The following is a 23,465-nucleotide window of genomic DNA, read 5'->3' on the forward strand; positions in this document are numbered from 1 at the left end:
CTCATTATGACCTGGAACAGGGATTACAATTCACCTCTTCCATAGCTTTCTAGCTGTAGAAATGTACAATAAACCTCTCTCTTGCTGCAATACAAAGGATGATACGTGTCAAATTATTTGGATAAGGTGAAGACACCGGGCCACAAAAGGAGACCTAGATTGAACAGTGATTAAAGCAGTGAGCATTACACCATGGCACACCACAACATAACAATACACTGTCTTTTGCTTGTAGAATTAGAAATAAATTAATGTACCTGAAATCTCCGCAGGTCCTTTTCATCGAAGCGTGCTTTCACACGCAACAGTGGGATTTAAGTCCTGGGAGGCAGGCGGGCAGCACAGAAAGTTTTGCTTGTACTTTAAGTGGGTTAAATATGAACACCAATTTGAGAAGTGATAACATGGTCTAACTCTAAAATATGTTGAAAAACAAAAAAAAATTATATAAATGGGGCTTGGCATTAAAATGACACATTTTATTAAATGTAATGTGCAAAATAAAAATAAGTAACCTCTATTCAAAAAAGGTACAAGACAAGTATTATTTAAAAGGTTTTAGTACTTATTTTCAATAAAAAGAAATCTGGTATTATAAAAATACATAAAATTGTCATGAATTTATGCCATTAATTTACATAAGATTTTTTTTTGCATAAAACAAAGTTATAAAATACTTTAAAAGGTATTTTTATATGAAAGTTACTCCCAGTATAAAATTTTTATAGCTTTTTGTAATTTGGGTTCATCTGTATAAATAAGACATTTTATCCTTTTAAAATTCATAGCTCCATTTAAAAACATAAGATTCTTTCTCTTTTAAATAAAAGTCCACTTGAGGTAGTATGTTAAAAGTTTTCTTTGGTCTCCTTCGGTCTATGTGTCCAAGTCATGAGACTGAAAATTTGGAGTCCTATAGTTTTCTAAAGTCTGTTTATAGGTACGTGTATGCTTTTCTTCCTGAAAATCTGTCCTTTCTCTCTCATCTTCTGAATCAGAGTCCAAGTCGTCCAGGGAAGAAGGAGTTTTTAAGGGAAAGGCTCTCGGCTGACAATCTGACAGTTGTCCAAAGCTTGTAAAGGCGTCTAAGTGAGATCTTCTCAGAGGCTTTCCAAATGTCCCTGAAAGGAAAAACAAAACAGAACAAAACTTTTTATCAACTGGGTCCTCTTGCTAGCATATACATCAACAAAGTCCAATGCATATAAAGAAGCGTTTGACTCCCCCCCGAACATGAGCAAGCCTTTCTGCAGCCCCCCATTATGGTACTCAGGTCTCTGTACTGGTGCTGCTGCACGTGCTGCAGAACCTGCACCCCTGTGATTTATGGCACCTAACTAAACGCACACACTTCATCACTTCCCACACCCTTCAGGAGTACGGACTGTTGGAAAAGGAAGCTCCTGAAGTTCTCCAGTGTAACTCTGTTGCTCCTTTCCACATTCTCTTTACAATTGTGGAATAATTCTCCAGGAACAGAGTTTGTATAATAAAACTCAAGTTAACTATACCTGAGTATAGAAAGTTTATTTCAGAATAATCCTGTCTTTGGTTCTTTCACTACAACAATCATACTCAGTGGATTCAAAGTCTCCCCCCCATCCTACCAAGCACATTTTTTTTTAAGGAAGAATCTAAGTGATTGTATTGTGACAAAACATAAAATTTCTTAAAAGCTTAGCAAAGTAATTTTCATTTTACTTTTTATTAAAAAGAAAAAAAAAAAAAAAAAAAACCAAGCCAGGTCATGGCCGTATACCCATATTGTTCCGTTCAATGAAACAAGGACCTGTGTGCTTCCCTTCCATTGTTCCCATGCACTAGACCAAAAACCCCACGGTCTAATCTCAGTGCCAGCCTGTGCCTAACACTACCCACTTGGCCTTCCAGGCTCCGGCAGCCTCCTATGCCAAAGGTAGGGCTGCCTGTCTGAGTAAGCCGCGGTTGCTAGGTAGGATGTTGTTTTCCAGCCTTCCAGCCGCGGGTTCAGTTAGAAGCCACCAGACATACGAAACCACAACCATGCAGCACACACAACTCCACCCCAAAGGCTGCTAGAGCCCAAAACCACTTTTTCCACATGGCTGACAAGCTCAGATCCTAAGTCATTCCCCAAACTCTTGTCTTCTAGATGCCACACACGGAGTTACCCAGAAGGCTCCTGTGGCTTAGTTATAGATTGACTATATAATCCAGTAAAATCCCTACCTCAGACTTGGCATTTAGAGGCATTTATATTAACCAGTAGAGTATCACAGTGATGCGTTAAGAAAAAAACTTTTTTCACCAGTTTTATATTCAAAGCTGTTGCTGCTGCTCCACACAGAGCTTACGGCATGCATCTGGAAAGAAGGTACCTAATAACTTAATAAACTTACCCATGAAAGGGTTAGTTGAAGTAACTGGTGCTGGTTCCAGACCTGAACTAAAATCGGAAGAGTTCTTATTTAGATACAGATTTTTCGTCAGAGGTCCTTCGTTTGGACAGTAACTGGAGCTCCCGAGCTTCTTCACATGGGCAGGCCACCCCAGGCCACTGAGGCTCCGCTCACAGGACTCCTCTGTGGGGTGCGAACGTGGGTAGCAACCCTTTTTCTTTACGTAATTGGGCTCATAGTGATCCACTAACGCTGTCCTTGGGTCAGTGCTGCAACCTTTTAAATTTGAGAATCGTATCAGAAAAAAAGAGTAGCAGTGAGCATTTCTCTAAGTCTCTCTAGGAAACAGAATAGAATCAGGTAAGAAATCAGGCCTGTCACATACCTGTATGATAGGCTTCAAAGGGATCGGGGCCATACACGCCCCCCTTCAAATACACAGGGCCTGAGGAACCCAAAAAGGGACAGAGGAATGGATCTGTGGCAGCTTCCACATCGGCTTCACTGCTGTTGTCAATATTGCAGGCTCCTTTAAAACACAAATCTGAGTCAGTGAATGTACATTATTTAAGTACTATTCAAGTTGCCTCTTAGCATTTCCTATATTTATAGGTGAATATTTGGCAAGAATATAGTACAAAAGAAAAAAAAACTGTGGAAGTTTATAGGCTTTTCCTGTCAACTCATGTAGTAGCGATTGAGCAAATTTGGGACGGTTCATCCAAAGAGGTCTTGTTTAACCACTAAGCTGGGAGTGTCAGCCGCACTGTTGGCTCCATCTGGTTGCTAAGGGAAACAGATCTGTGTGCGGACCTTGCAGCTGAAGCAGCCAAAGCTCCAACCACAACTCTTGGCACTGCTTCCTTCCTATGAAATGTCACAGATGACCAGAATGAGGGACTGGCACATGATCGATGACTTGTCAATTCCCGGCTCAAAGATGAGCTCAGAAAAAATTAAATAAAATCATTTCATGGGTTATTAAATTAAACCACACAGAAAGGATACACCCATTAATAGTGGACACAGCAGTCCGAGGATAAGTGGTGTCTTTAAAGGTTAAGGATGTCTTGCTGGACCATGTGCTTGGGAGGCAGAAAGTGATTGGTCAGAGGGTGGGTGGTAGTCCAAGAGAGAAACAGACTCAGCCATGCCAGAGGCCTGCAGAGTTGTTTTAGGAGCAGATCCTTCTCTGGACCCAGTGCCAAGGCCATTTGCCACTACCATGTCCCAGTCCCAGCCCTTTAGGTTTACACAAAACCCCAATACATTTCATTGAGGTTGGGTCTCTGTTCTTTGCCACAGAGTGAGTCCAAACAGAACGCTATTGCTACGTCATCTGTCACTACCTTGCCAACTAGTTCGCAATTGTTTTGTAATAGTTTATCTCACCCATATCTAACCCATGAAACTGAAAACAAATACGTTCCCCACCCCACCCCCAATTCTGAAGTCTGGCACAGAGCAAATAATACAGGCTTGTGATAAAAGATGGTAAAATGTTTGAAAACAACATCAACAGTGTCCACTGCTTGAGTGCTTGGCATGTGGCAAGCACTGTGTAATTTTTCCTTTTGAGTTCATCTTCATAACCACCTACCCAGGAAGCACGGGGAATGGCCGAGGCTCATGGGAACAGTTTCAGCCCAAGCCTGCTCTTGCATTATGCTGCTTCTATCCCTATCTGCAAATCCATGCAGCACCTAAAGCAAGTGGTAGAATTCAATTTCTCTACCAGAATCACTTTAAGTCACTTGTGTTTTAAGACTATGCATAGAGTTACTTACATAACAGATATCATTTAAGGAAGAAGGACAGCCCAGGCAAGAAGCATTCATAATACATAGAAAATCTTACATTTTATGAAGAAATTCAATTTTATTTTCACATCATTGTTTTCTTTTATTGTCAGAAACAAACAAAAATATTTTTTTTCTGTTATTTAAAAGAATAGGTATCTATGTGATTTCGGCTTCTTTAGTGATCTTGGGCCAGGTCCTAAATATTAATGCATCAATTTCTGGTCAAAATTGGTCTTACATTGGAATATTTTATCATATGATTCTAAAACAAAATATAGCCCAATAATGTATTTGGTTGTTAAAGGGTCTCACTATGCAGTGAGGACTCACAGTGAGCTTCCTGTTTTAGCTTCTTCAGCACTGGGATTACAGGTGTACACCATTACGCTTAGACTCTGTGGTCTGTTCAGCCTGCCCTGGGGGTGCTGGGATTGAACTGCGGTCCCTGGGGATCAAACCGCAGTCCCTGCGTCCCTGCGCTTGCCTAAGCAGGTGCTTTAGTCCACTGAGCTATCTTGTCAGCCCCTTCCCCCAAATGTCATTCATTTTAAACACTTACCAGTACTTTCATGTTGTGGCAGGAAAAACCCGCCTCCCGAAGCAGTGACGAACTGGTGGTGGCTTCCACTTTCTGAGGAGACATACCCATCCTGCCTGTCAGCTAATGTCCCCTGAGATGACAGATAACTAGGGATATCCGCTGGCAAGTTGGTTTCATCTGCAAATGAATAACAGCATTCTCTCAATCAAGAATGGCAGGCACTGTCCCTATCTTCCCAAATAAGCAGCATGAATTGATTTCTGTACTAGTCATATAAGGGAAGATATTCTACAGCAAGGCCATCCTGGTATCAGTGTTCAGGAAGATCAATCAGGGCTTTGAAGTACGGGCTTATATTCTACATCATCATGCACCCAATTTCAGGTCCACCACCCAAATTTCAGAAGCAAATGCTTAAAAGAGGAGATCAGATGTGCTGAATGTGGTATGGCCACAGACATGTTTAAAAAGACAAACAACTTCTGACATTGCCAGTCTTATGGATAACCCACTACTACTATGGCCCATTGGACTATATTGGATTATTTTGCTGAATTCACACACCTACAATATTTGAATGGCAATGGAATACCCATCTCTGGCAAAACTAAACAAAAAAGAGGGATATGAATGAAGGGCCATTTTGTAGTGAAAAAAATATATAAATATATCTATATATATACAAAACAGGATATACAGCTACTTTCTCTTAGTTCAATGAGAAGATTTATACTAATAGTGTTTAGACAAGATATCATGTCTGCATCTTGTACTCTGAATAACTACTATGAAGACAATAATATACAATGTATTAATTATTGTAACTGTCCTACTGACCTGTTTTGAAACTGTCTCATTATTATTTCTTTCTCAATAAAAATAAAATTTTAAAAAAAGATAAAGGCTCCAGAATTTTGATAGATTAATACCTATGCCCTTAAGCAGGATGCAGTGATTGATTAAGTCACAGCCCCCACCTTCACACGTAAATGAAGTCCCCTCTAGAGAAATTTTTCACTGGACACTGCCACATAGTCACTGCTGAGTTACCTTGTGACTCAAGAGCTACTCCTTGTTCCCCTCCATGAACGAGCAAGACTACTTCACCCTGTTATTTGGACTTTATCTAGCAGCCAACAGGACAGCTGATGAGGTTTTAACAAAACGTATTAACCTTTAAGCATCAGCTTCATTTCAGGCTGGAGTGTTATTTTTAGCCAACCCTATTCCTGCAGCTTGAAACAAGTGAGTCACCCTTCTGAGATGGGCTCAGCCTACGAGACGCACATTCCTGAAGAAGCTGACTGCAGAACCACAAATACACGACTGCTGCACACCGTGCCAAGCTTCTGTTTACACACCTGTGTTGGTAATGCTGCAATCCTCATTCCTCCGCCTTGTGTGGTATATGATGACCACCCACACGAGCGACGTGCCCACCACACAGCACACCACGGCTATGATCACGACTCCCACAGTGGCCCAGCCGTCATCATCTAATGATGGGGCAGTCATTTGGGGAGAGTCGCAGGTAGGAGTGGGGATCACACTGAGGCGCACATTGCCTCTCTCTGTGCCGAGAGTGTTGGACATTTCACATGTGTATTTCCCAGCGTCACTGACATCCGAGTCCACGATGATCAGCAGCTGATTGCCAGCTGCAAAGAAGTGCCTTTCAGTCACCACCAAAGGGCTGTCGTCCTTGGTCCAGTTCAGCCTCGGGGGAGGGCTCCCTCCAGCAATGCACTGTAGGACGGCTGTTTCTCCCTTGGTAACAGTTCGGTCTAACAGAGGCCGCAAGAAGGATGGGGTTTCTGAAATGAGAAGTTATGCTTTTAATTTCCTCATTGCAATCTCGTCTCCATATCATAAGATTAGCACTCGCATTTACTCAAACTGCAGCCTCCAATTTTAGGCTCTCAGAACCTTCTGGTCATGCTTCTTCAGTGCCTGAAAACAACAGAGCCTTCAGGATTTCATCCTTCTACTGCCTTTTAGTCCTAACAGTAGGCATAACAGCTAGTATTTCTTATCTCAACTCTTACCTCACACTCAGGTTAGGGAACTGGTGGTAGAGGATAAAAGACTTTTAAAAACAGAAAACCTTCAACATAGTTGTGCAAATCTGTAATCCCAGTGCTCTGGGAAGCTAACGCAGGAGGATCACAAGTTTGAGCCCTGCCAGGGCAACTTAATGCGTTAGTGAGACTCTGCTACAAAATCAAACCAACCAAAACAAAACCAAACCAAACACACAAGGCAGAAAATGTATAAAATAATTCCAACCACAAGAGTGTGTTCGTGGATGGAAAAGATAAGAATGCTTGCTTTTATTTATTTATTTTTTTTAATCTGTTATGGTACAATGATGAGAGAAGAAGTAAATGGTTGGACCAGTTTTTGTTTTGGTTTGGTTCTTTGCGCCCCGCTGGGATGGCTCCCGGGGACTCACACTCAACAGGCAGGGCCTCTACTGCTAAGCCGCAGCCCCAACCTCTAAATGCCGAGCCTTCTAAAGGGAGACTTTTTAGTGCCAAGTCTATATTAACATTCTGAAACTAATCTACTTTCCTTATTTGGGATCTCAGTAGGTTCTTGCAACTCTCTCATAAACACATGAATGATAAACGTGTTCACAAGTTTAAAGAGTACTTATTTATGTAAAATATGAAGAAGAACTCCTGTCTAGGGTGGTGTGGAAGTGTGAGACCCGCAAGTCCTCGACATGGTCACTCATTTGCCTTCTTACAGGTTCTTAATAGCTTCAGGATCGTGAACACTGCATGACCTTCAGAGCAGAGGAGGCTGGGCCCCACAGAAAGGAAAGCCATCAAAGCTGCTGCGTTACCCTCTCCTTGAAATGTGGGGCAGATTTACCTCCCAGGCTGCAGACCTGACGGTATAACATGCTCTACCTTCGGACGAGATCAGGCGCATTCGGGCTGGTATGGCCACAGATGGCTCCCTGACTTTAAAGCTTCTAAGACACCATTTGTTCTCTCTAGGAAAGGGCTGTGCTCTACAAATCTTAGCGTTCCCACCCCCATCCTCAGGGCTCCTTTAGCCCTGAGAGCCTTTAAATGACTCAGTATTTTTAAGACCAACTTCTTCTAGCAAGTCTTAAGAAATCCTCTTACCTAGCACAGTCAGAGTCGCATTTGCAGAAATGCTTCCTGCACTGTTCTGAGCTGTGCAGCTGTAGACTCCAATGTCTTCTATCTTCACGTCCACAATGAAGAACACGTCATCCTCAGGCATCACGTGCATACGTCTCTCCCTTGCGGCTGGGAAGTCTGTACCCCCATCCTTTTGCCAGGCTATCTGCGGGGCTGGGTGTCCTGTGGCAGCGCACTCCAAGCGCGCCATGGCCCCAGCGCGAATGGTCAGGTCCATTGGGGTCTTGGTGAATGAGGGAAGCACTAAAATCACACAAGCCATAAGGCTCATGTCCTATGGCATTTTAAGAGTCATCTGGATCCCTCCCCTCACCCTATCACCTTTAATTTAAAAGTATTTACAAATGTCCCTGGCAAAGGAGAAGCTATTTCTGATTTCAATACATCGACTCTAAATTTGAAATGAGAAGATGAATTAACTCTTCTAAGGTTACATAGGTATAGAAATGAGAGAGGATTACACACAAGACATCTGATCCTCAGACTGAAAATCATCCTGCTATCTTCTGGCCACTTTTCAGTTTACCCAATAATTATCTGTGATCTCTTTGGCAAATCAATCAGTCTCTTTGTTCCCTGATCATTCACTGTAATTTTTTTCTAAGTCCCTTCCAGAGGCTCTAATGTTCCATGGATTCAATAAGTGTTCAGTCTTATAATTTAAGCTCAAAACTCTTCAGTGTGCCAGTCCTCAGTAATCACTGGCTGAGATACAAAGAACTGAGTCTTAATTTCATAGAGCGAGAGGTGAACAAAGAAGACCAGGTTGGGAGGCTATGAGAAGCACAGAGTTAGGAATGGGATAGCAACAGGGACAGAGACAGCGACAGACAGAGACAGACAGAGACAGAGATAGACAAGAGACAGAAAGAACTAATGTTTTCTGCTTCTACAAGTCAACCCAAAATGCAAAAAGAAAAGGGGGATTACGTACTATTAACTGTGAGCTTGGCTTTGACCGAGTAGGATGAACCAAAGTGATTGGAGATGACACACTGGTATTTCCCTTCACTAGCAAATTCCACATTGTGCAGCCGCAGAATGGTGGTGTACTCCATCACCTCGCCGCCCTGGGCCCGGAGGTGTGCGTAATTTTCCATTTCAGCATCATGCAGGAGCTCATTGTCTTTTTTCCAAGCAAAAGTCATTGGGGAATCACTGCTGCTGGCAGCTGAGCAGATAAAACTCAAATTGGAGCCTTTTATTGCTGACTGTGTTTCTGGCTGAACCGTGATCTGGGGTTTGGGAAAATCATCTGTTCGGAATGGAGAAGAGGAAAGAGAACAGCATGAAGGTTTGGGGGTCCAAGTGCTGCTCACAGGGGAGCACTGAGGAATGAAAAGCAAACAGTGCGAATGGTCTGGCCTGCGGCTTACAGAACCCTGAGCATCCCAGTGCTGAGAGGATGCCCAGCGAGGGGGTCTGGAAGTCACCTGCTCATGCGGGTAGAGACAGCCATCTATTTATCCCGTCACAGTTACCCAAGAGAAGACTCTTCATTTGAAACCATCAGAAAACTCATAGTTCATTCGAGAAATCTTGCACTTTCTATTAGTACAAAATGGCAGTCAAGAAACTACAAGGGGAGACAAACAATATATAAACCCTGGTAATCCATCAGGATAACTGGTTGACAGTAATTAAGTGATTATTTCAAAAGTACCAGTACCAAGGGGTACAGCAGCGCACGCCTGTAATCCAGCATTCAGCAACCTGAGCTGGGAAGACTGTAGATTTAAGGCTGGACTGGGCAACTCATCAAGAGCCAGTCTCAGAGAGGGAGAGCGAGTGAGTAAGTGAGGGGAGGATTTCTAACATTCTCAATACAAGAAATGCCGCATGTCTGAAGTGATGAATGGTCCATGTACCCTGATCGGATCCTTACACACGGCAGTCATGCCCTACAGAATCTCCTGCAGCCCGTAAATACGATGTACAATCACTATGTGTTTATTAAAAATTACAAAGACTTTTTGAGAAGAAAGCAAGCAGTTAAATTGCCAGGCTCATGGGTCATCTCTGAGTGCTACTACCAGAAACTGCAATTCTCCCATCGGCTCCACAAATAATGAATAACAAAATTCAGGAAGTAAACATCAATCATAATAATCAGCATCACTAAAGACAGCAATTAATACCCCATTTAGCATAAGCAGAACCAATATAAAAATGTAGTAGAGTAAAAAAAAAAAATTCCCTAGTGAACAAAAAGCACTTCCAAGTCTCATGATGAGGCACTGGCTCTAGCCAGGAGTTTGAAGCAGCCAATCAATCATGTCGCTGTGCTGCCCTGTCAAAGCTACATTATAATTACAGCTGAGCAACTCTTTCATTCCAAACAGTTATTTTTAGTTTTCTGTTACTTTTTGGAACAGCTCCCTCTTTTGAGAATTTCAGTTCCTCAGAGAGGTTCTAAACCCAGAGGGGACCGTCTCAGCTTGACCAGCATTTGCACTTGGGGGTGGGCTGGCATGTGAAGGAGCAAGAGAGTGGGTGGGGGGCTCCCCTGACACCCACACTGCTGCTAATTTTCAGTGTGGTGTCTGCAGGCTGATTAAGCAGGATAACCTCATCCAAAGTACCACTACGCTGAAATTCCCATCTGAAAAATCAACGTCCAGATTCAGATTCAAAAAAACAAATGGTAGAATATACAGTTACAGATGCACGCGTTTGTCTCAAAGGAAAAGGGGTTTCTAGATTGGAAGGAGAGAACTATGAAAGAGGGACCAGGGAAAGGGAACATCTCAGGCCTTTACTGATGGACGCCAAAAGCTTATTCGCATCCAAAAACTACATCAGGGGTTTTATTTCCAGAAACTGCTGGCACTATTTAATGCTGCGACCGAAAAAAGAAAATACTGTAGGCCAAGCCGTGTTGAGTATATTCTTGAATGGCAATGTAAAATGTGGTTCTGTAACACTTCACACACAGGCATACATTTTTATTTCATGTTTATATATACATTTATTTTTACAAAAGCCTCTCTGCTAACAGTGAACAATAAGATAGCATGGTAGGCAGCAAAGTGCGTCAGAGGTGGAAAGCTAACATTTTTCATCATGATCTGCTGCTCATTAGCTATGTGAAGTTCGGGTAAAAGGATTTCTTCTGCTGAAATTCTCGAGTGCTGAACAATAGACTCAAGAATGACTTACAACAGATTCCAATTTGCTGTTACTTATAGTGTAATGCTTTGCCCAACCAACAGCTTGTGTTTTGCAGCAGCCCATAAGTCCTTAGCTACTTAATTTTTTTTTCCTACAAGCTGTCAACAAGCCCTAGAGCTGAGGACAAAGCAAGTAAGAAAGGTCCAGGCTCTGGACCACCCTGAATACCATTATCGGGAACTGCAGTTGCTTTTCCCACCTTTCCCACAAATGAGGGGCAGCCAACCTCAGAAAACAGCATCAACCCTAAATATCAAAATCAACAAAAACAGCAATTAACACCCTAGCTACCAAAAAAAGAAAAGCCAACAAATATTAAAAGCAAGTAGCAGAACCTCTGCTTCACGGATGCAGAGACTGTAAGATTTTGGGAGTTTAAGTCAACTATCTTCTAGTTCTCCCAAGATCCAATTTCATTCTTTTTCCAACAAACCACTTGGATGCCAAAACAAAGAAGAAGAAATTTTAGAGAACTCTCTTTCTCCATCTGTAAAATTAGAACAATTACCAAACTATAGGTCCATTTTCATGATTTTCATGTATCTCAGCAGAAATAAAAGCAGTATTAAGAGAACACAAGAAATATCCAGGGCGATACTTATACTCACCACACACAAAGCCATCTGGGCTGATGGCAAAAATACTTCTTCCTTTTAGCAGCTGAGGATGGGCACAACTGGCATTCACAAAGCCCTGAAAGTTGTTCTCCGCCACCCACTGCGGGAGCCACTTCAGTTGGCAATCGCACAAAAGGCTTGATGTATTTAAATGCCTGAGGAGAGTAATTACATTCAATTTATTTTGTATGAAATGCAGATTTCCACAAGTAAACTAAAGTAAATATTAACAAAGCAATGAATTTAGAAATTGTTATAAATATTCCCGAGTCTGTTTAAATGCGAGTAATGTACCTGGCTTATTTAAAAAAAATTATTGTTGTTGTTCCTGTCTTACTGGGGCAGAAGAGCTAATATATCAAAATGCTCGGCCAGTAAAATGTTGCTGTTAGGTACCTTACTATACTTTTGACCCTACAGATTTAAATTGCAAATTCAAAACAGACAGAAAAAGAAACTCTAGACTGCAACAAATGGAACAAACAACCAATTTCTTTTGCTCTCTGGCATGAAAATTAGGTAAGGTTAAAACGTGCTAGACACTTTTTATGAACACATAATCTAGAATGGCACAGTACATGACAGCTTTCTCTTCTACTCTTCTTTGAAACTCTTAGAAAAGAAAAAAACTTACAGCTGTTGGAGCTTCTTCATTTGTGAGAATGCATTCCCTTGTAAAGACATAATAGCATTGTCACTTAGGTCTCTGAAAAACAGCCGAGGGAAACACATGAGAGACAATGATGGTCATTTGGGGTCTGTAGGCAAAGTCTGGGTCACACTGCCCATCCCATTCACCAAGCGGATGCTCGAAGTGCTGCACTGCACGAATGCAGCGGGCAGCTCCCGGAAGAATCTACCACAGCGCTTGGGTTCAGGCCACGGATGGTTGCCACAGAGACAGATTCTGTTGAGTGCCATTTTTTTCTTACCACCTAGAGGTTACTTGACTCCTAAGAGCCCAACATCTTCTGATATACCATTTCACGATATTTTTCAGTATTCAAATTAGTAACTACTATTTAACTTTTAAATGTGCAAATAAAATTTCTCACTTATACGTTTTTTGAAACAGCAATCACAGAACACTATGACATGCACTGTATTAAACAACATTGTCATCTATTCCTAAAGCTACCCAAAAGTTGATGGCATTATACATAGTTCATTCTGAAAGGGGAAAGGAAGAGTTTAATCAGTTCTAAAACTTACGCTTTTAACCACCATTATAATTCTTTTAACCACCAGTACAACTCACTAACACAAAAACGGTAAGATTTTCGGACAAGGCACAATTCCTCAAACAAACACTCTACATAGGACATTTTAAAAATAAAAGAATATTCTTGGCTGACTTCATTTCTATCCAGCATTTATAAGCAGCTTAAATTAAAATGCTATCCACAGTGATTGCTATTGTTTCTTTACAGAGGTCAAAATACACAGAAGAGATTTTTGAATTAGACAAGCAGCAACAAGAGACAAAGAAAGAAGATGCCAGACATGGGTAGGGAAAGAGGCTAGGCAAATAAAGGAAGGTTAAAGAAAAATGAAACAGAGGTTTATAGTCCACTGATCTACTAATTCCAGTTTCCCAGAAATGCAATGGGCCAGATGACAAACCCTCTGGCTAATTTTCCTTTGAAAATAATCTGGCCCACCCTTCCAAAATAGCTCTGCAGAATCATTCCATTGCAGTTTTTCCTGCTGTACTGTCAAGCCTGGGAATTCAAATCTCCCTAAAACTAATGGACGCAGTCAGAAGATGACTACAAGATGATTTATAGATAATGTTGAAATCTTCCCTCTCAATACAAAGCCCAAATGGGTGATCAAAGCATGTATTTTATATGATAACTTCTTTTGTCCAAAGTGAATAGATATTAAAACTTTGGCCATCAGCATTTAAGAGTCCAAGTAGACACATCTATTACATTGTAATTTTACTATACAAATATCAAATATCTACTAGTCGTTTGTTGGTTCAATTAGTCAAAACAATGTTCAGGCAAGTTGGGGCTTCTCCTGATGTCGGCTAGCTTTCCTCTCTCAGTGGGTGAACATCTTGAATCCCTCTCATTTCAGATATATGTGCCAGGAGTTTCTGATCAGGGGCAGTGATGGGTCTGGCAGGAGCTATAGTAATGCAGGAACTCAGTAAAGACAGAGGCAGCTCTGCCTTGAGTCCTATTTCTGCCAGTCTGCTGGGTCAGTAACTGCTGGTCAGAGAAAAAAAGAATGATGGTGGTGAAAACTGGTAGTGGGGACTGTGCATTTTATATTAAGCATCAGAGACAAAAATCCTCAATATAGTATTTAAACCCTCCAATGTCACCGTTACGGATTGGGAGGAGTGTCTTTTTCATCTGTAACAGCCAGGTCATTTTACCTGTCCACAATGAACCTGCAGAACCTCCGCCTAAGTTAAAAATAAAGGTGATATGACCTACTGAATTGCATGTTTGTAAGTGTCAATGAGAATTACCTGGTGCCATGTCTAACATGCAATAAATTCACAATATGTGGTAGGCTTTTTTAAAAAATTAAATACATCAGTCCTTCATAAGAAGAAAATCTAATAATGAACTACAGCAACTTACTTAAGTGTGTAAGTTAAACCTATACATATAAACTTTCATACGGATAGGTAGGTAGGAAAATAGGCAGATAGATATGTAGATAGATAAACACATATGTAAATATATTTCATGGTACCACCAGGTGAATGCCAATAAAATTACATTTCGGCTTGTTTTATCTTTCAGGACACATGACCAAATATCCATCTTAGCCTCCCTCTGGGGTAACTAAATTCCAGCTACTCACAGATGTTCTAAAGCATCCAAGCCAGTGAAGGCTTTTTTGGTAATAGATCGAATCCGGTTTCCCTGGAGTGTTCTAGAGGAAAAAAAAAAAAAATAATATACTGGAGTAATAACATACTAGAACAGTTAATTTAAAAGAAGTCATTGGGGGAAACATTCACAAAAGGAATTTTTTACAATACTATTTGCAAACAATTCTGTTTTCTCCAGTTCAACAATATATTTTGTAAAAATTTTGCAGGGCCACCTGCTTTTTCTTTCTTTCTTTCTTTTTTTTTTTTTTTTTTTCAGAATAGGGGATTGAACTCAGGCTCTTGCGCTTGCCAGGGAAACGCTTATTCTACTGAGCCATCTCCCCAGCCCTGGCCACCTACTTTTGATCACACAGTTCAACATAGTTTCCAAAGAATTTAATGAAGAACCTGACAAAAATGGCATGTATGAGCTATCCTGATTAGAACACTGTTCTCTGAAGTCTTTTTAGGAACAGACTGACAACGTACTTCGAGGGAAGTCCTTCTGCCAGACCAAGTATTAGAAGAGGTTTGCTCCTCCTCATCTCGGGACACCATCACAGCTTAAAATATAACACAGCCAGGTGCAAGGCCTTTCTAGAGCTAAATACAAAATGTTTTTACGTTATATTCTTGGAACCCACAGCAACATTATCAGTGGATCCTGGGTCGCTTCATTGCGCAGTGCCTGTGAGCAGCACGCAAAGCTGCAGCACCAAAATATTGGAGTCTGTAAGCGCATTCATGTAAACACAGTGATAATTGCCAAAATTGAGGCACTCAGCATAATTTAGTTCTTTTGTTCTTTTCGCGGTACCGGGAATCGAACTCAGGACCTTGCACTTGCCAGGCAAGTGCTTATTCTACTGAGCTATGTCCCCGGCCCTAAAAGTTCTCATTCAATTAAAATAAATGTATTTATACAAATGGAAGTGTTCAATCTGCTTCCTTTTATCCAAGAAGAAAAGCCAATTCATATGCCCATGTGGTATACAATAGCACTAACTTCGGGGAAGTAACAAAGGGTGGCAACCAGAATGATCACACGCCTACTTCTAATCTCATTATGAGGTCAATTTATGGAGTTGACTTCACTAACACAATAATCTTAAGTCAAAGAGTGAGCTCAATTATAAGGCAAATTATACTCACAGCCGTCTCAGTTTGTCAAGCCCAGAGAAAGCACCATTCATGTCTTCAATAGTCCATGAGATTTCATTATTTTTCAGATCCCTAATTTTTTTTAAAAAAACATTCTCTTTAGAGATATGGCTCAGAAACATAAGATCACCACCAAGGTGGCATGTCATACACTCTACTCTCCTCCCTTATCAGCATTTAAAGTTTCTGCCCCAAATCAAGACAGGTGATTCTATCCTTATTAATTCTTCTATCACGATGACTAAATTCTGAAGACTTGAACAGTTTGAAAAGTACATTAAACTTTAAAACTGTGGTTCTAACCACACAAGTGAAGAGTTCAACAAAGCATACCTCACGCCTTTCACTTACGTAATGCTCATGACACATCATGGAGCACAAACATCTGACAGTGCAAAAAAATCAAAAGCCCATTGCACAATCCATTCAACTGCCTTCTCTCACTTAGGATCAGGTGGTGACTATGACTGCCGCATAAACCAGGATCTTCTTCACTGCTTTTTGTATGTCTTTTTGCTCTAGCTATTTTTTAAATCTGTACTTTATAAAGAAAAATCAGTGGATTTAAAATTGTTTCCATTTAAGCAGTTAGTGACTTCCTGGAGATCCTGAGAAAGCTAAGAGGGATAATCATCCTGACAATCCGATCGCTGTCTTTTCCAAATCCGTTTAAGAAACACATATGGATGAAATGGATCCATTTTAATCAAACTGTTCTGGGAAAGATTAAGATGCTTACTTCTGAGTCTATACACATTTCCTTGACAACAAAGAAAGGCTGCTGGGAGAAAAGTGTGCACATTTAAGAACCAATGAGGTTCGTATACTAAGAGCCAAATGTGTAACTTACAAAGTCTTTAAACTGGAAAGCCCCCGGAAGGCACAATCAGCAATGTAGCTGACTTTGTTGTTCCCGATGTGCAGTGTGTTTAGGAAGCTCAGGCCAAGGAAGCTTGAATCATCTAACCTCGATAACTGGTTGAAAGTTAGGTCCCTATAAAGAAAAAAAGGAATTTAAAAAATAGCCTTTGCTCTTCCATTCAACACAACGGCTTATTTTCAAAAAGACAGGTAATACATGTAATTACCAGGATCTTTACTTTAGAAGTCTGCCTTAATAATATTTTGGTAAACATTATTTCTAATCTGAGTGATTTAAAAAAAAAAAAAAAAGATAACCATGACTCCTTTTGCCATGGACTGAACTATCAGAGTGGGCTTCAACTCATCACGACAGAAATATGTAAGGAGGCTTCTGATAAAAGCTGTCCCCTTGGAAACTTTGTTATGAAAATTTCACAGATCACTGGTAAGCGGCTCATGCTCTGACATGATCCCTGCTCGGGGATGTGAGGAGAATAAAAGGCAACTCACAGCTCGCTGAGTTTCTGGCAGAACTCCCAGGCGTCGGGACTGATCCTGTGGATGGAATTCTGGCTGAGGTGGAGCTCCTGCAGCATCAGCAAGCCGTACAGCCAGCCCTTGGTAATCTCCGTGAGGTTGTTATGGTCCAGCTGCCTACATTCACAATAAGAATCACAGGCAGGATCCAGAGTTCATTATCTAGTCTCTCCAAAGGGGACACATGACTACAACCTATTACACATTCCTATTGTTCCTAGATATTCAGCTTTTGTGATATGAAAACATCAGCAAAAGCAAAATACTACATAAAGTCTTGCATGTAAACTTTATATGGTTATAAATTCTCAATTAGGTTCCCGGAACATAAAACTTATTTATAACTAAATTATAAATGAGACTGTGTACTATGAGGTAAGCATATAACTTCAAATAAGAGATAATGGATGGTCATGGAGTATTCTATGATCACAAGACCTAGGTGGGAGCGACGGTAATCCACTTACAAGATTTCCATGTTGTTCAGTCCCCAAAAAGCTCCATCCATCAGCTTTGTTACCCCATTTTTTTGCATCTTCAGAGACTTCAGAGCACCAAGCCCTTGGAAGGTGAGTCCATCGACATTTCTAATCTTGTTTCTGTTCAGTTCGCTGCATTGTATATCACAATTAGTTAACCGATTTGACAATTAAATTCTAGAAGTAGCCATCAAATGTATCGTTACTGCAATTTATTTAATCTCATTGGTGTTCAATTATTTACAATATTTTAAAGTTTGAAACATTTTTACTGGGAAGAATTTCAGTCTGTTAACACTGAGTGAATTCCTCTCAAATGCATGAGGTATTTTCGGAATAACAGAATACTGAGAACAGGCTGCACTTTAATTTCTCAACCATTGCCCACTCGGACACAAGCAAACAAAGCAGTATCTGTGTTTACATGATCAGGGTGAGAACATTAAACATTGCACTAACGCATGAAATCCATGAAGAGCACAGCAATCAAGGGCATCCCACCCAATCTGCTCACAAAGTCAGTGACTCTTCCGTGATTCTGTTTTAGACCGAAGGCCTTCATACAGGCAGTAGCTCTCAACCTCGGCCACACACTGGAACAACCACCTGGGGAGTCTTAAACATTACGGAAACTGAGATCCTACCCCCCAGAGGGTTTAATGTAATTGGTCTAGGGCGTGGCCTGGGCGCTGGGAGTTTTAAAAGCTCCCCAAGTCTCTGTAATGTGCAGCCAAGGTTGAAAACCACTGCTGTGAGAGCCTGTTCACAGATCCTTCCACCATTATTAACAAGACAGTACTTTACAGCCACTTCAGCTATCAGAGCTTCCCAGAGCTGTTGGTATTCTTCTCATAAACCACAGCTGTTGAGAGCCCCTGTGATTTCCTCAGGATCACAGTGGCACCTTTGCAAGAGGCCACTCAACGATAACACTGCTGTAGCTCTTTTAGTAACAAGCTAACGTGTCTTGTCAGGCAGCAGCTGGCAGCTCTTTCTAATGAGGACAGTCTACAACTCCAGCTCTCAAAGGAAAGGCAGCTACATGCTTGTTTCTAAGCTTGTTTTGCCACATTGTGGACTTCAGTCTACAAACACCAAGAATTTGGAGGAGATGAGGACCTCTGACTCACAGGTGCTGCAGCTGGGACAGCTTGAACATTTTGGGTGGGATGGCTGAGATCCGGTTCCTGTTCAGCTTCAACACCAGGAGAGTATTGGCCAAGTTGTCAAAGTACCCAGGGTCCATGGATGTGACTCTGTTGTTGTTGATATACCTGTTGAAAGTTTGCAAATGAGCTGCTCTGTTTTGTTTTGTTTTGTTTTGTTTTAATGGAAGTGCATACAATCTCTATTATAATGAATCTGCAGACTTAAGCAATGGACACTTAAGATCATTCCTGTTCAGGTCCTCAAGGAGAAATATTAATAGCTACAGAGACAGGTTGAGGGTTCAGGTCAATGGTACAGCAGACTTAGTACATGTGAGGCCCTGGATTCAATCTCCAACACCAAAAAAGAATAAACAAAAAGATTCACACATACTGCTGAACGTAGAATGACAGGGTTACTTGAAAGTTGTGAAAATTTGTTATGGAAATATCTACTCTTTGTGAAATTGGTTATTGCAATAACAGCAATGGTTTCATCTTGATTTATTTTTATTTGTTTTCGAAGAAACACTTTTATACCACATAGTATTTTAGGCTAAGAGTAACTAATTGTTTATAATCCAGAAATGTAAGTAAAGAAATAAAGATTTTGATTACTCAGGATTGTAATAAATTTCAGGTCAAGATGAAAATTACTTTTTAAACTCATTAGCAGTAAAATAGGCAGGATTATATCAAAGGTTTTTTTTTTTCCTTCTAATTGTAACATGATGTTTTCATTAGAGGTGAAAATTTCTGGTAAAGAAACTTCACTTACAGATATTTGAGTTGAAGGGGTGGAAATGCGGTTTTAAATTCTGAAATGTTATTGTTGCTCAGATCCAAAGTTTCAAGGGATTGAAACTGTTTTAGATGTTCTGGTAGTATCTCAGCAATCCTGTTGCCAGCCCTGAAATTAAAAGGCATCACAGATAACAGGTTTTATGTTACAACAAACTGAAAGGAGAAAAATATTTTGTATTTCTAACTTGTTCTGCAGAAATATGAAAAACTGATCTAGATAGTACTTTTAAAAGTTAAACAGTAATACCAAGTCTACTTTAATTTACTTATTGATACATTATGCAAATGTCCAAAAACAGTTCCTGCACAAGTCTGAAATATAATTTAGAAGTGGCTATCTAAATTCTATATGTACTTAAAATCAATTGATGGATTTTAATGTTCTATATTTAATGTTACTTTCTTAACTTTTTATGTTATTATGGCTGGCAGATATGTAGAGACATTTAGTTCTTTTTTTTTTAATGTCTTTAGTGCAGGGTCAACAGGGTCTCACTACACAGTTTGGACTCGTAGTAATCCTCCTGTTTTCAGCCTCCCAAGGGCTAGAATTACAGGCACGCACCACCACACCCAGTCTCAGCTGCCATCTCAGTGCACCCTGGGGGTGGGGCTGGCACAGCATGTGGCGCCAGGGCTTGAACCCTGGTCCCTGCACTTGCCTAAGCTGGTGTCAGCTATCTGTCTGACGCATATATATATATATATATATATATATATATATATATATAGAGAGAGAGAGAGAGAGAGAGAGAGAGAGAGATTTAGTGAACTCAAGTGTATCAGTCTTTCTGTTTTGTTTGTCTTACTTTTAGTACTGGGAACTGAACACAGAACCTCACGCTTGCCAGGCAGGTACTATGCCACTGAGTATATCCCTGCCCTTTAGTGCTTTTTATTAAATGGTGAGTGAAATGTCTCGTACCAGACAGACATGCTAGGTACTAATGCATACCAAATTCCTTATTTCTCCTCTTGATTCCTAATCTAATTCTTCTTTTGAAAACCACTCTATGGGGCTGGGGAGATAGCTCAGTAGAATAAGCGCTTCCCCGGCAAGCGTAAGGGCCTGAGTTCAATTCCCGGTTCCGAAGGAAAAAAAAAAGAAAGAAAACCACTCAAACCACACTTTAAATACTCATCAGACTGGGCTTTTTTAGGGCCATCCTCCAGGGAGATCATGTTTTGTTTTAGCAATAGTAATATTCAATGCATTGCCCGAGATCAGTCATGAAGTTCCAGGGCCTTCGTATTTTAAAAGCATTACACAAGAGCATTCCAACCTAAATTATCCCTGGGCAGAGCTCAATTAAAACACATGAGCATTAACAATCCTAAACTACATGCCAGTTACTAGCACATGTGGCTCTTTAAAATGTAAAGTAATTGTTAGGATTCAGTTCTACAGTTGTGGTACTCCCATTTCAAGAGCCAGACAGCCTATTACACCTGGTAGCTATCAAATGGAACGCAGCACACATAGAATATTTCCACTATCATGGACAGTATTGCTGGCAAGTACTGCTCGACTTAGGAGGTGGGAATGCAGCAGGAAATAAAAAGAAGCCAGCTCAAAACTCTTAATAGGTCTGCAATACTATAGCGCTCAGGGGGAAATTCGACATTAAGTGACAGTTTTGTTAGAAAACAGTAATCAGAGATACAAGCCATCTCAATTGTCACATTAGATCCAATAGCTTGATCTTTTTAGCCAATCATTTGGAGGGGAAAATAACACAGCAAAGTAGAAAAACTAAGAAGGCATCAGATCTCACCTACGAATCATGAAAACATTGTCTCTTTCCATGACAAGGAACAATGAGGCAACCCGAATGTTAGAAGCACTCATCATACAAAAGTCACATGCCAGTGTTTCTCACTTAGTAAGAAAACTTGGAATGCATATCTCATGCGTATTTCTCTTATCCTGAGAATGTATGTCATATGTGCATCTCTCTTACTAAAATCTGGATTTCTACAGTTCTTTGAATTTATTAAGATCTTTGGCTTAGGTCAGCCTCTAACCACTTAGGTCAGTCTCTAACCACATCAGGAGGTTCCAGAGAGATTCACAGATCCTCGCATGCACACAGCTGGGCTTCTGTGCCACACTGCAAGCTTCCTGGGAGCAGGGAATCTTGGAATGTGCGGGCAACCTAGCACCTCTGAGCACATCTTAGGCACTGAGCCCTGCATTTTTCATGCATTATGCCACTTAATCATAAAATAATTCTTCAGATATAAACATGATAGCTACTTTTACAATTAGGAAACTAGGGCTTCTCATGTAACAAGTCTAAGCACTTCTGAGTCACTTCATAGAATAGGTCTGGACTGGTACCAAACCAATCACGGAAGGCTGTGTTTTGCAGAATACACAGTATCAAAGATATCTTGATAATTACATTCTTACTGGAGATGCACTGCCAAAAGTTCTGATACTTCTCATTTGGCAAAAATGCTGAATTTCTGGTCTCAAACTGATGAGACCTACTCGAGCTTGTTGAACAATCAGTATGCCAACCCTTAAGAAAGTCCTAGAACAGGGCCCCTCGCATTCAGTGCTTGTACCCTACATAGGCCAGAGAGGTCCTCAGGAATTCATGTGGGCTCAGCTCTCAGCAGAGTTATGAGGTTCATTTCCTGAGCATGTGCAGATGGCAGGTGCTGTTTCCTCCACAGAAAGAACAGCAACCAAGAGAAAATGGGCCGCACAGTTTATATTTTAAAAACTAATAAAACTACTCAACATAGTGTTCAAACTCACCAAGTATCATTCATAAAAACTCCAGGCATAATTTTCTTATCTTTAAAATCTAAGCGATTGGATAACTGAACCCAATTTTTAAAAATCATCCTGTTCCAGATAGCAAGAATATATAGTGTATGTCTTAGGAGCCATGTTTTATGGTAACCATCAACACACAAAAGGAAAAGGATAAGCAATCCTATTTACAAGTACCTATATCATCAAACCTTTCATTATCCTGCAAAATCTTACAGGGTTTGCTTACACTCAAGTTAGCCTTGACCTCTGATTGGGCTTTCACAATGTATAAACTCGTTGACCTGTGAGGTTCGGGATAATGCAAGTGAGACAATTAGTCACATTCTAGGTCCCAGCGATGGATTCAGTCCAAGAGACAAGCCTCAAGGCCTCAGGGTCAGGGTGTGCAAATTAAACAAACCACACAAGGAGGGGGTGTCAGAAAGTTTCCTGTAAATACACAACCCAACATTTGCACTACTAGGATTTCTTCCCACAAACTGAAGTAAGCTCGAGTGTCCAAAAGCCTCCCTTTCCCCAGGTCCTACCCTATCCCTCCTCATAGCCTCCTTCCAACTCTGCATGAGCTTTTGGCCCTCAGGCTGCCCAGGGCTAGTAAAGCTACTCTCACACAGCATTTAACAACAACAGAAAGAAAATCTTCAGCTATAGAGTTTTGCAATAAATGGTACAATTGCTGTTCTGGAAGAGAGACTAGCACGGGTATCTATTCTGCTGGTCAAACAAGGCTACAGGAGAGATAAAAGACTATACAATCTTTGGTTTATATATTCACTTGTTTATAAGATAATTATGAACAAGGTATTAAAACTGCCAATTACTTGACTGATGAATAAAATGTTCCTTGCAGTAAAAGTTTGCTCCAGCCCAAGCCAGCAATTTCCTGAGCTGCACACCTCCTAAATTGCAGCGGGAAAGTACTCAGTTATAGGCGCAGTGCGCACAGTGCAGTCTTTGTCAGCTTTGCTGCCCAGCACAAAAATCCCTTACAACTGGCAGGAGAACAGCCCCTGTATCGCAAAAATTTAAATTTGTCCTAAAGGAACTGAATTAAGTCCAAATGTCAGCTTCTTATGAGCTCTTAGCCAAACTGGCAATAACCACCTGATACACACCAGTTTAAAACCAAACCAAAAATGAAACAACTTGCTTCAGATCGT

General features: G+C 40.7%; 2 protein-coding genes across 5 annotated transcripts in view; both read right to left on the reverse strand.

The window, feature by feature from the left end:
* Nucleotides 1–43, reverse strand: part of LOC101575633 (leucine-rich repeats and immunoglobulin-like domains protein 3) — a 5,014-nt gene extending 4,971 nt beyond the window's left edge. The window contains exon 1 of the mRNA XM_023701722.1: nt 28–43. Within this exon, the coding sequence (XP_023557490.1) occupies nt 28–43 (16 nt within the window). The remainder of the gene's footprint in view (nt 1–27) is intronic.
* Nucleotides 44–466: 423 nt separating this feature from the next.
* Nucleotides 467–23,465, reverse strand: part of Lrig3 (leucine rich repeats and immunoglobulin like domains 3) — a 44,116-nt gene continuing 21,117 nt past the window's right edge. Inside the window, exons 4-19 of one of the 4 annotated variants that reach the window (XM_004641647.2) lie at nt 19,492–19,623; nt 18,696–18,839; nt 17,554–17,697; nt 17,060–17,203; nt 16,536–16,679; nt 15,677–15,757; nt 14,512–14,583; nt 12,320–12,391; nt 11,677–11,840; nt 8,832–9,152; nt 7,859–8,140; nt 6,083–6,535; nt 4,740–4,898; nt 2,764–2,907; nt 2,379–2,654; nt 467–1,121 (exon numbers count right to left, since the gene is read on the reverse strand). In XM_004641647.2, the coding sequence (XP_004641704.2) occupies nt 877–1,121; nt 2,379–2,654; nt 2,764–2,907; nt 4,740–4,898; nt 6,083–6,535; nt 7,859–8,140; nt 8,832–9,152; nt 11,677–11,840; nt 12,320–12,391; nt 14,512–14,583; nt 15,677–15,757; nt 16,536–16,679; nt 17,060–17,203; nt 17,554–17,697; nt 18,696–18,811 (2,817 nt within the window). In that variant the 5' untranslated portion in view covers nt 18,812–18,839; nt 19,492–19,623 and the 3' untranslated portion in view covers nt 467–876. The other 3 variants (XM_023701711.1, XM_023701712.1, XM_023701713.1) reach the window with 3 other exon arrangements.

Source organism: Octodon degus, unplaced genomic scaffold (genome assembly GCF_000260255.1).
Source record: "Octodon degus isolate 3935 unplaced genomic scaffold, OctDeg1.0 scaffold00139, whole genome shotgun sequence".
In the NCBI taxonomy this organism is placed as follows: Eukaryota; Metazoa; Chordata; class Mammalia; order Rodentia; family Octodontidae; genus Octodon; species Octodon degus.